Source organism: Acipenser ruthenus, chromosome 13, assembly GCF_902713425.1.
Source record: "Acipenser ruthenus chromosome 13, fAciRut3.2 maternal haplotype, whole genome shotgun sequence".
NCBI classification, from domain to species: Eukaryota; Metazoa; Chordata; class Actinopteri; order Acipenseriformes; family Acipenseridae; genus Acipenser; species Acipenser ruthenus.
This window is the reverse complement of record NC_081201.1, coordinates 22,737,500-22,749,553: the sequence shown is the minus strand read 5'-3', so window position 1 is coordinate 22,749,553 and position 12,054 is coordinate 22,737,500. Positions and strand designations below refer to the sequence as shown.

General features: G+C 38.5%; 1 protein-coding gene across 31 annotated transcripts in view; it reads left to right on the top strand.

Moving 5' to 3' along the window:
- Nucleotides 1–12,054, top strand: part of LOC117418209 (sorbin and SH3 domain-containing protein 1) — a 125,610-nt gene that overhangs the window by 53,701 nt on the left and 59,855 nt on the right. For 30 of the 31 annotated variants that reach the window (XM_059035725.1, XM_059035737.1, XM_059035735.1 and 27 more), the window contains 4 exons: nt 5,442–5,497; nt 8,057–8,128; nt 9,042–9,137; nt 11,376–11,477. In XM_059035725.1, coding sequence (XP_058891708.1) covers nt 5,488–5,497; nt 8,057–8,128; nt 9,042–9,137; nt 11,376–11,477 — 280 coding nt within the window. In that variant the 5' untranslated portion in view covers nt 5,442–5,487. The remainder of the gene's footprint in view (nt 1–5,441; nt 5,498–8,056; nt 8,129–9,041; nt 9,138–11,375; nt 11,478–12,054) is intronic. The other variant, XM_059035726.1, reaches the window with a different exon arrangement.

Sequence of the window (12,054 nt, the reverse complement as noted above, 5' to 3'; positions counted from 1 at the left end):
TGACCTAACCCCTACCCCACCCGGGCAGCGCTTGGCCAATTGTGTGCCGCCCCCTGGGAACTCCCTTCCACGGTCGGCAGTGGCATAGCTTGGATTCGAACTGGCAATCTCCAAGCTATAGGGTGCATCCTGCACTCCGGGCGGAGTGCTTTTACTGGTTGCGTCACTCGGGAGCACCTAGTAATGTTGTTGATGCTGAATCACCTTAAAACCTAACTTGACAACGCTTTGAGATCAACTTAATTTCTATAGGAGACACAAGAATATCAATACCCAAGACCACACAGCAAGGAAGTGGCTGAGCTGCTACTCGAACCCTGCATCTCCTGAGGATGGGGCTGGGCTTAGATTCATAAGAACATAAGAAAATTTATCAACGAGAGGAGGCCAGTTGGCCCATCTAAGCTCGTCAAGTTCTTTAGTAGTTGACTTACCTCAGACCTTTGTCAAGTTGGGTCTTGAAGGACACTGACCCTGTCATGTTTCTTGTTTCCCTTCTCTGAAGCTGTACTTTGCTTCTGAAGAGCCTTAACTGAATTACTATCCCACAATTGTTATTTAATGTACAATGAATTGCATTTGAATGGAGGCAGGTTTTACATGACCATAATATAGTGTAAGTAGAGCGGGCAGAGTCTCTTGTTACCTGAATAATTGAATTCCTTTTCCAGTGAAGGGCATGAGTGAGTGTTACACAAATGAGGCATCTTGGCAGGTGAAAACAGGAAACTTTTATTTGAAACTCAAAACAAGGCTGTTTCTACCCCAATCAAAGTGCTGGTGTAGTAATCTTGGTTACGTCGATAACTCTAAGGCCCAGCTGCCAGGCTAAGCCTTGTTTTCATTCTGCTCCAGCGGTATGTCAGATATCTGGAACCTGACACATGCTGAGGATTTCAGAGTGCCAACATGAGCCCACTATTTCTGGCATCGCAGATTGTCGGCTTTGGGTTTGCAACGTGATGACAACAAATATTTCAGTTTATCTCTGGGAAGTGGCAAACAATATGGAAATGTTTACATGGTTTTTTTTTTTCGTTTTTAAGTATAGATGGGTGTCTGTACCTACTGTTTTGTTTTTTAGGTAATTTCCCACAAGTTTGTGAGCTTTGAAGCCGGAATTATCAAAAATGTGAGGTGTTTCCAGCATAACTTTTTAAAGGGATGTGGTCTTCATCCTGAGGGATCGGCCCAAATTTCATACCCAAAACCGTCCAACTTGAAAAAAAAAGGCACCAGAAATCTCTTGCAAATTGTCTACCGCTGGCCCAGCAGACCCTCAAAGTGTCTTGCTGCTGTCTGACTGGGCTTGTGGTTCCTCACTACACCCACCCTATAATAAAGAAATACTTTATGAACACAATTTAGAAATAATTCCTTGCCCAATTAGATTAGCAGCATTGCATGGGTGTGATATGCCCTCAGATCTGTATATCTGCAGTTGATTAAAAACACGGATTTAAGTAACTGTAATGATTTCACGTTTGTTCAGTGGCTGCTGTCTCATGAGGTTCAGATTAAAGCTGTAGGACCTCCCACAACGTCTTTAAAGTCTGAACTCTACTTTGTAAACTTTCAAGTTTATTAAATCGAGAGATGTGCTGGTAGTAAACAGAGAAAAGTTAAGCCAGGTGAAGTAAGAAAATATAACAATTCTAGTAATGTTTTTTGTATACTTCTTACAGTTCAGTATATACAGTGCAGTTACTTTACATTGCTACTGTATAGGCAAGAGCTGTAATCCGTGTTCTGGTTGAGAGTGACTGCATTTATGTCAACCAGCCAAGAATATACTGCACTGAAACCAGAAAGGCTGAACTGTTCTGTCTTCCTGAGTATTTTGGAGTACATAGCTTGTTTGTAATTCATGACATTCTGAAATTATAGTGCTGGAATATATATATATATATATATATATATATATATATATATATATATATATATATATATATATATATATATAATAAAACATAAAAAATGCTTGTAAGTTTGTTGGCAAGGTTTTTAGATCCTGGCTTAGGGAACATGATTTAAGAAGGTGGTAATTTGTTACTAAAAGCATGCCATTTAGAATCTTGGCATGAGTGGGAATCAATGGGTGATACTAAATTTAACAGTATCCATGAAGCCTGTAAAAAATAAAAGCCTGAATTACTAGCAATAGTGGCGCCAGAATGAGCCCACACTGTCACTATCTGTCTTTGAAACCTTAAGGACAAAGGATAGGGTTAGTCAGTGTTATGGTACTGTATTACAGGTAGACTGACTACTAATTTGAGACAAAGTTAAAAAAGTTAAATAGAAGCCAGTTAAAAAAAAAAGTGTTTGGTAATGTTATTTTAAAAAATGCTTGGAATTGTTATAAACCATTTATTGTTTTAAAATGTCATATATGTGTTAAAAGATATCTCAAGGTATGCAATTACTTCACAATTATATGATGCACGATTAGCCTACTACCAGTTTCTTGGGTCAACTGTCACTTTTATTAACTAGTTGACTATTTGAAGCTACCTCTGTGAAAGCAATAATGAAACATATTTTTACTTCATGAAATAACAAACATACTGGGAGATGTGCATAATTACCTCTGGCAGATAAATGCTGTATTAATTGTAGTGTGAAATATCACACGACCAGTCTGTAGCATACATTATTCTACTTTTTTCTCCTTAACTTCATGATGTAACTGCCAGAGACCGGAGTGCTGTCAGAGTTCAGTTAGGTATTGGTTCAATGACACACCACCATCCTTCCAATGTTCCCTTGAATATGTGAAACATAGAAGACTAGAGTTAGAGGCTGGAGGCAGAAGGGTCCACTTATCTGCATTCCTCTCAGAATCAGTGCTTGGGCCAGGAATTGAAGATTGAAAGCTAATTTTCCACACTATTTAAGGAAGGGAGCCATGAGCCCTGATGGAACACAATGTGCTAGACGAGTGAATACAGTGACAGCCAGGGTATGATGAGAGGAGAGCTGCGGTCTGGCAGAGAGTCAGCCTCAGTAACTTTATCACAGAGAATGTGACTGTTGAAAAGAAGCAGTTGAACCCTGCCAGTGTTGCAGACACTGTTTTTTTTTTTTACAGCCCAGAAGGGGCTTTACAACAATATTTTCCTACCCTAAACAAGATGCCCCTAGGGAGCAGGCCCTGGTCATTAAACATTTTATTTATAGCAGCCCTTTCTCTCATCCATACTGTTAGAGAAGTCTTTTCAGCTGTGCTTGATTCATTCTTTTAACACTATAATGTGCACAGTTTTCCCAGCAAACAACCTCTAATGATGTTTTATTGCTGTTACAATTTCTGGCGTTTAACGAAGCAACCATAGCAACAGCTTTTGTATGCCCTCGTGACGTTTCACAGATGCTGGTGTTAAATGGGCTCTGCTTTTGTTTCAGAAGGAGATGGAGTGTGCATCATTAGGCAAATGTGGTCAGTTTTGTCTGCAAGTCGGCCACATTGACACACTGCTGTTGATTTTAGAAATAAGTTGAGATACAAATGTAATATTTGCAGTGTTAAGCATCTCAGGTAATTTGCTTATGACCCACTTTTGGGTTTCCAGGTATAATATAGACCAAGAGCTTCATATGTTTTATTGTTTCACTTCAGATAACTGGGAACACAACTTGTTTTAATACACAATATGTTTCCTACTAACATCACACTGAATGATACGTTTCTGCTCCAGTTCACATCATTTGAAAATCACAGTAAGTAGACTGTACCTCCACATAGTAATAGTCTCACTTGGCGCTCAATAAAACATGATTCAGACAGAAGTTACTTAAGCGTGCATGGTGTACATTAAAAATTGTTTCAGGATACTGATGTACATTACTTTCCTACAGAAGAAAAAAACCTTCATCCAATCATCTTGAGCTTGCAGTAAAATGATTACATTGCATGAGCAGAGCAGCAGAAGCACACTGAAGCAACATGCAGACATGGTAGCAGCGTCTGCATTGAAGGCTGCAAATCATTTTGACTTATGGGCCAGTGGTGTGCAGTGAATTCTGTTGAGCACCACCTATTTGTAGAACGCTGACAGTTGATAGACGCTTACTATTTATACAACAGAAATAAGATTACCATTAAATCAGTGAAACACTGTTTCTTCATAATAAAATGGTTATTTGCCCTTACTTTCTTCCTGCTAATGCATGTCGTAAGGTATTAACTTACTTATGGTGGCTCATTAAGGACAGTGTGAAGAAAATGAATAGAAATATTAATAGAAATGTGCTATGTCAAGATCACAAGATACATTATCTCAGGACCCTGACATTTCAAACTGTTAGTCGAGATCCCTTGAATTGCTAATCCTAAACATCCCCTGATGACTCTGAAGATAAAGGGGGTGATTGACCTTCTTGGGTTCAGCCGTCCTTCACCTTGAGAACTACACTTGTAATAAGAAATGAGATGTTTCACTTCATTTACTATGATCCCTTCACTTTCGAATAGCAGGTATCATGAGTATTTGGGGGTTACCAGCTAAAGCAGTAGTAACCCACTGGGAAGCTTCACATTCATGTTTTAACCAGTTTTGTAACACATGGTACTGTGTTTTATATGCACTTCACACTACCCTAATCCCTATGGGTGAGAGGAGCAAATTTGAAATAATCTCAGAAAGAGGTTTCAATAAAAGATACCTTGGTGAAAAGTGTGTCTACTGGATTGAGACAGTTCAGTATGATGCTCTGTTAGGGGCCATGTTATGTGCACTTGGTAAGACATTGGCTTGGGGATTGTTGTACTCTGTTCACATTCAGCCTCTGCCAATAACATTTGCAGTTCTAGATCTGGCACTAGCCCAAATTATAGCTAAATATGTTCTTATGCATTAGATTTCGAGTGAAAATTGGAACAGATCCTAAATAAGCATTACAAGATTTAAGCTAGTCTACCAAGTACAAGTGTCTGAAACAGTAGTCAAAGAGTTTCATGTGTCGGGTATTGACCCTTAGCAAGTCGCAGTTTTGAGACAACCTGTTAACTGTTATGACAATCACAGCTTTTCAGAAACTTAAAATTTGTCAAAAATTATCAAGTGCTGCACTGATGTTCAATTTTGAGTCAAATCTACGATTCAGATACACAACATCTTGGGTACTATTGATCTAAAAGGTGGGGGTCTAAATACAGCCATCGTTAACAGGTACATAAAAGAAGGGGACTGTGAAAACTAACTTCTCTAACAGTGTGTGTGACAGTATATTAAGTATATTTGGTCTTTTCAATGTAGGCAAAATCCTAAGTTTGGTCTTATTTTAATATTCAAACAGTGGCGGTATTTAGCTTTGCCACTCTTTAGATCAATTGTCTCTGAACAGAATATACACTAATTCAATTCTGACATATTTGTAGAATGGCAATTATGCGCTAGTCTGTGTGTGTGACCTAATGTTGTTCTTTTTTTTTATTGCAGGGAGAACCAAAACGTTGAAGTGCACAAGTCCAACACCGCAATCGCCATGAGCACAGGTATATCTGCAAGAATCATTCTTTAAATTGCGTTTCCTCTATCAGTCTACATTGAGTTTAGTCCAACAGGTACTTTGTCGGTAGAGCACCCCAGATGCCTTCACCATGCAACATTCAAAAAGGCAGTGTTAAAGTCATTAACAAGACACTTAAATTAATACCCTCAAGACGTATGCTTTGTTAAACTAGCAAAAAGCTTTGAAAGTCGGTGCAGAGGATTTTTTATAGTTTAAATTGATGTAATAAGTATACTGAAGTTTGACGTGTGAGAAATGTTCATGTAAATATTTTCCATCTTTTTCCATTGGGTGGTCTGTTTCTAGTCAGGCTTGAGAGCACCAGAGGCATCTGTCAATAGTGAATGATGGCAGCTCTCACTGCGAGAGGATCCCTAATTCATTCTACCAAAAACAGCATGCAGGGATTGAACGTCTGTGCCATTTACTGAAAGAATTCACAGCTTTTATTAGCCTTCTGGCTCTAAGTACGTTAACATTTATAAACACATTTATAAACTTGGCCAGTGCCTGTAAGCTAGTTCAGTGTAAATATACTGGTGTGTGGTTTGAAGGAGAAATGTTTAGTAAATACACAGCTGATTAAATAAGAAGCGACAAGATAGACTGGGAGTGAACCTGGGATATAGCCCATTGCCTTACTGGGATTGAACCTGGGATATAGCTCCTCCCAGCCAATCGCTTTACTGGGATTGAACCTGGGGTATACCTTTCCAGTCCATCACCTTAACCACAGTACAAAATAGCCAGGCCTATTTACACAAACTTTTACTTTTAGTTAAAGTAATTTATTGCCTAAGTGCCCTGCCTCCTTTACACAGCAGGGGTCAGTCTTGTAGTGACTTCACAGCACCATTCACAGTCACATTAAACAAACACTTGTTCCCGTGGAAGCAAAAGAGTTATTAGAATAAGGTCCATAATTTAGTATCCAGGGGTATTCCAAAGTACTGAGGGATTAAAGATTTTTAATGTCGTTTTTTTTTTATTATTATTATTTTTTTTTTTTAATTATTAGACATGGCATTAGTGCAAAGAACAGAGTTACACACAGCAGGTTAAGATGTAAGAACAAGTTCTCTTTAATGCTGCCATTCAATGTTTAAATAAGCTGCTGTTTTTCAAAAAGGGGAAAATTAAAACGTACCAAAAGACATCGGTTACCAGTGAGTTCTTATAGAGCCAGACCAAAAAAGAAAGTTTAGTTTAGTTCACTAAAAAGCAGTAGTGACTACACTAAGACACTGCTGCAGTAGTTTTCTGCTCATTAAATACCCCATCAGTATGTAGCATTTTGACTGTACTTGCTTCTAAAGACTACAGATTGTCCTTGCAGTCTTTTCAAACGCATTAAAAAACATAAGTGCAAAACTTCAAAAGAGCCCTGGCTTAATACAATACAGCTCTGATGACTTGGCCTTGCTTGGTTAAACCTGGTCTATTTGGTATCCTTCCCGTAAAGGTCAGCTGTCAGACTTTCTGATCAGATACCTATTCCTTAAACAAAAGGAAAGTATGGGTTGTATATTTCAAGACAGTTGTACAATCTCTTGGGATTCAGGATGCTTGTACCAGTCCTGGTATCCTCTGGTATCCTTTGCCTGTGTTCCTGCCAGCTGTTTTCTTGTCTGTAACAAGCAGGACGAGGAGCGTGTGCTTGTGCTTGCTCTGTAGAGCGGCTGCCCTTGCAATCTGTCACCCTGGCTCTTCCCCAGGCCCTGCTGGCAGATTGCAGGAACATTTTTTACATTCCTCACAGGCTGTGCTGGGTCTTACTTGATGTGCAGATATTACATCTCTCTTTTATACTTTTAAATATCTAGCAATTTAAATAAACGCTATCGAGCGAAAAGCACAGCTTACAGAAAGAACACACATTATTATTATTATTATTATTATTATTATTATTATTATTATTATTATTATTATTATAGTTGTTGTTATTATCATAACTCAATTTAAATTGGAAACCAATGTATAGATGCAGTCTGAAATAAATAACACACATTCTACCATACAAACGAGCAGCAATGTCATTCTGAGTTATTTATTTACCTCTCTTTGTCTGAAATAATCCACTGAAAGAGTCCATGTGAAGCATTTCATCAGTAAGTAGTGGTTTTAGTACAAGTTAATGAGTCATTTTTTTCATTACTGAGTAATAACAGAACGTCTGATCGCCATAGAAAACAATGGGAGAGGGGTGTCCGGCTGTTGTATAAAAGTGTAATAAAGCATAGTTAAGCATTTTATTAATGTACAGTGCGATCTTTGTGACACGCTGGCTCTTGCTGTGTGCAATGTTCATTGTCAAGAGTTAACTGACTATATTGGCGTGCTTCTCTTCACAATAACACAATCATAATAATCCATTATGTAATGCAGCTGGCTAAAGACTCTATACAAAAAGTCAGGAAATGAATGGTGATCCCTGCGGCTGGCTACCCTATGATCTCATTTATTCCACAGTGCTGGATTTCCACTGTCTGCGAGCGTTATCACGGGAGTGAATGCTTTCAACTAACTGCTGTTTCTTTTTCAGAGCGTGAGGTCACTGCTTCACAGACTGTTGTAAATGGGGTATCGTCCTCCAGCGTCCATGATCAGGACCGAGGTGAGTGAAAGTTAGTTAGAGTGAGAGCACTGCAATGCATTTCATACAGGCCCCCCCACCAACAGCCACCGAATCATAACTTTCAATCACAATATTGCAGCAGCTGGATTTGAGAGGGGAAAGGGCAGGGTTACCAGCAACTGTAATCTGACATTCATCCTCTGCTATTGTAAAGTGACACAAGTCACATTGTACACTTTTTAGAGCAGGAAATAGATTGACATACTCCATGTAAAAAAACTCTCTGCACAAAGTGATTGATGAAATGATGCCACCTGCTGGCAGATGTTGGAATAAGATTTAGATTATTTATTCCATGACTATTCCATTATTTATGACTGTGTGGAAGAGTGTTCTATTACAGCATTGTGTATCGTTACACAATGACGTTTCTTTTTATAAAGAAAATAAATAGAAAAAAACCTACACAGCACAAATCATAGTTAGCCCCACTTTATCAGAAACTACCAATACTTGGGGGGGGGGGACCAGGAGTAAGAATATTATACCATAGACATGCACCTGGTTTCACAGCCCCTGATTAGCACTAATCTTGCACTACCCTACCTTATCTTAGGTATGGTTTACATCATTATGACATTGAAAGTGCTGTAATCACAGTATATTATAGAAACGTGTCATAAAATGCTATAAATAATTTGGATGATGTTATGAAAGGGAGTGATATGTCATTCAATCTAATACATGGAATGCTTTGATCGTGTGTTGAAACCTAGTACTGTAGAAGGAAACCCTAATCTGTTTCGATGACTGGCTTCAATGTCCTGTGTGCTTTTTAAACCTCCTGCTCCTGTCTGTATCTCTCCCCACTAAAAAGGAAAGCACCAGGCATACTCCAGAAAGTTCCTTTTCCTCTGTTCTCTCTGCATCGTCTGCACTTTTGTGTTTGCAGTGGTTGAAGTCCCTTTGCGTGCACGCTCTATCTCTGCTGTTAAAATAATTCCTGTGAAGAGGGTGAAAAGTTCTCCTGATTTAATGCTGGTGACAGGTACCCTTTATAAAGCTGCCATTCACCTATCATTGCCCCCTGCAAGCCTGCATACAGCCTCATCTCTCAGTAGACTTGCGGTAGTCCCTAATGCTGTAGATCTAGCTGCTTCATTGTTAATAATACCTGGACTCCCGTGAACCTGAAAATGTGGTTTGGTGTGAAGCAATAGGGGATATGTGAGGGCTGGAGTGAGAAGTGGCTTTCTTTATTGATTTAACACATACAGTAGAAGATACCTCATGGTTCTAAATAGGTAACACACACACACCACTGAAAGAATCATTACACCCCTTTCAGCCAAGCGATTCCATGATACATTGAAACACATGTTACAGCAGCATATCTTTTTAAAACAGACAGCTAGTACAAGGTTAAAGAACACTCTTAGTTTGTTTGCCTTACTGCTTTACTTCTTGGTCGCTTCACCCTGGCAGTGTCTTGTAGGTCAAAGCATGGTACTGGCTGAAAGCATGTCAGTCAACAAGGGAAACAGCTCTCATTGGTTGTTCACAGGAAAGAAGCCAGTGAAGGGGTAGGGACAATTTTACCCCTCAGAAACGACTGAGGATGTGCAAGACAGTCTAGCACAGCTTGAGAACAGAGATGTCTTTTAACCTAGTAAAGTACCGGATATTATGTTTTAAAAAGAAATACATGCTAAAACATGTGTTTCTTTCAAAACTGCACATATGAGACCTATATAATGAACAGGTGTGCATGGCAGAGAATGTTTACGCACCTATGTTAGCTACATTTTATATGATTCCAGTACATTTTATTTGGCATAAAAAACTAAAATACATACCACAAGAGGGGAGGGGAGTGTGACCATAACATATGTGCTAAATAAAAACCTTTTAACAAATAACAATTTAATATGTACAGTCGACCCTCACATGAATACTGTCTTCTTTACACCATAACAGATAAAGTAAAGTCAATTGTACATATAATTAAAAATGGGAGACAAAATGTAACATTTTCACACAAATTGTTATCCATGTGTTACCATGAACATTCATATCTTTATTAATAGAACAATGTCTTTGGACTGCATGCATGCTGGAACTCCAGATGGTACATTTAAACAATGAGAGAAAATAATAATATGGTGGTTGCATTGGTAAGCAGGGCAGCTAACGTACTGCTGTACTGCCATACCGAGGCCGTAAACTGACAATTAAAATGTGACAAAACTATTAAGCTAAATTGATCTGTCACATGCACATGTCCTTTCTTTAGCCTAACTTAAGAGCTACTGCTGGGCACATTGGGGAAATGTATTTCTTTGTGGAGTTTTATCCAGGACTACAGTCCCACAATGCTCTGCAGCGCTTCAAGGAACCGGGCGAGCAATGATGAACCTGCTTTTCCTTTGTACATTTTCTTATGTTCTTATGTAGTATTTCAAATGTGGTCATAATGGAAATGGGAGATCCGTAATTTCACTGCTTCGGAGTCACACCTCTGAAGAACCAGTGGTAGGTTCACCACAGTAGGGTGAAAATAAACTAAAGCATTGGCAGTACAGTACTGGTTATATAGAAGAAGAGAAATGATGAACTGTTCAGCTGGATATGTATTCATCAAAAAAGTTAATAGGAGGGATGTGCAAGCAACATATATATTCTAACATAAACATATAATAGCAGAAGCTTCATAAAATAATGCTTTTTAACATTCACCATGTAAGAAAAATATCAAATCTAATAGGAAGTTGTTTTGTATGCCATTATTTGCTTTTTCATATGTAAACCCATTACCATTTTAATGGGGGAATTGAAAACTGTTCTTTACTCTCATTAATATAACAGCAAGTCCTGAATTCCTGACCCTACCTGGATGGCGGATAAAACTAATTACAGTTTTCAATCAAAATTCTGGCATCCATATGCCTTGTGAAGTATACTGCAGCCTTGGTTCACATGGTCGCTTTTTGCCATGTTACAGTAGTTTTATTTTTTTCATCAGTTGCCCTAATATTTTGTATTGAAATCGTTTACATTTTTTCAAATATGGTCAAAACCAATTGCAGCTCCAAGTAGTGGTTTATCAGGGATGGCAACCTCCAATCAGAGCACAGCTAAATAGTCACATGGGTACCTTGGCTTGTGGAGTGCTGCTGAAGCTTTTGATTTGAAATAACGTTATTGAACTCTTTAAAAAAATTCTTCTTTCCAACCCGTTTCACAACAAAACGAGAACTTCTACTGTACTTTGCTTTCCCTTTCACAGAAACAGATCCTTCCAAAGTGTGCACAGGGAAGGGAGCTGTGACACTCCATGTGTCCAGCATTCATGCAGACCTCCAGAGCAGCAGCCCCCAGCCCTCTCAAAGTAAGTACTGCTTCCGGGGATTAGCACAGCTGAGTCTCTTACCTTTGCTGTGGTACAACTGTGTAGTAAATTCTATTGAAACATGAAAGCTAAAAACAAGGTACTCTGTGTTTTAACAATGGGAAATATACATGGGAAAATCATGGGAAACTGAAAAATGACTTTTTTAATTAAACTTTGAGATAGCTCAAGTATAGTATACTACAGGGACGGGGAACGTTGAGGCATTAGAGATCCACAAAATCTAATAAAAATACAGTACAACATGAACATACAATTAACCATGTATTTACAGTTCTCTTGAATATATATTTGTACAGCAATTTAAGTAGAATAATAGATGTTTCAATTACATTTTGGGCAGTGCTAAAAAAAAAAAAAGAAAAAGAAAAAACTAAATCAGAACCGCTAATCACAGATGATGATCATAACTGCAGTGTCAGATATCCTTTTCAGTGTTTACACTGTTAGTGCCAAGACAGACTGTGTCAGGCAGTAGTCAAAGCCAAGGGAGGACACACCTGAATACACCCCATATAAAAAATGCTGTACTGCAGCTGCTCTTTAAAAAACGGTA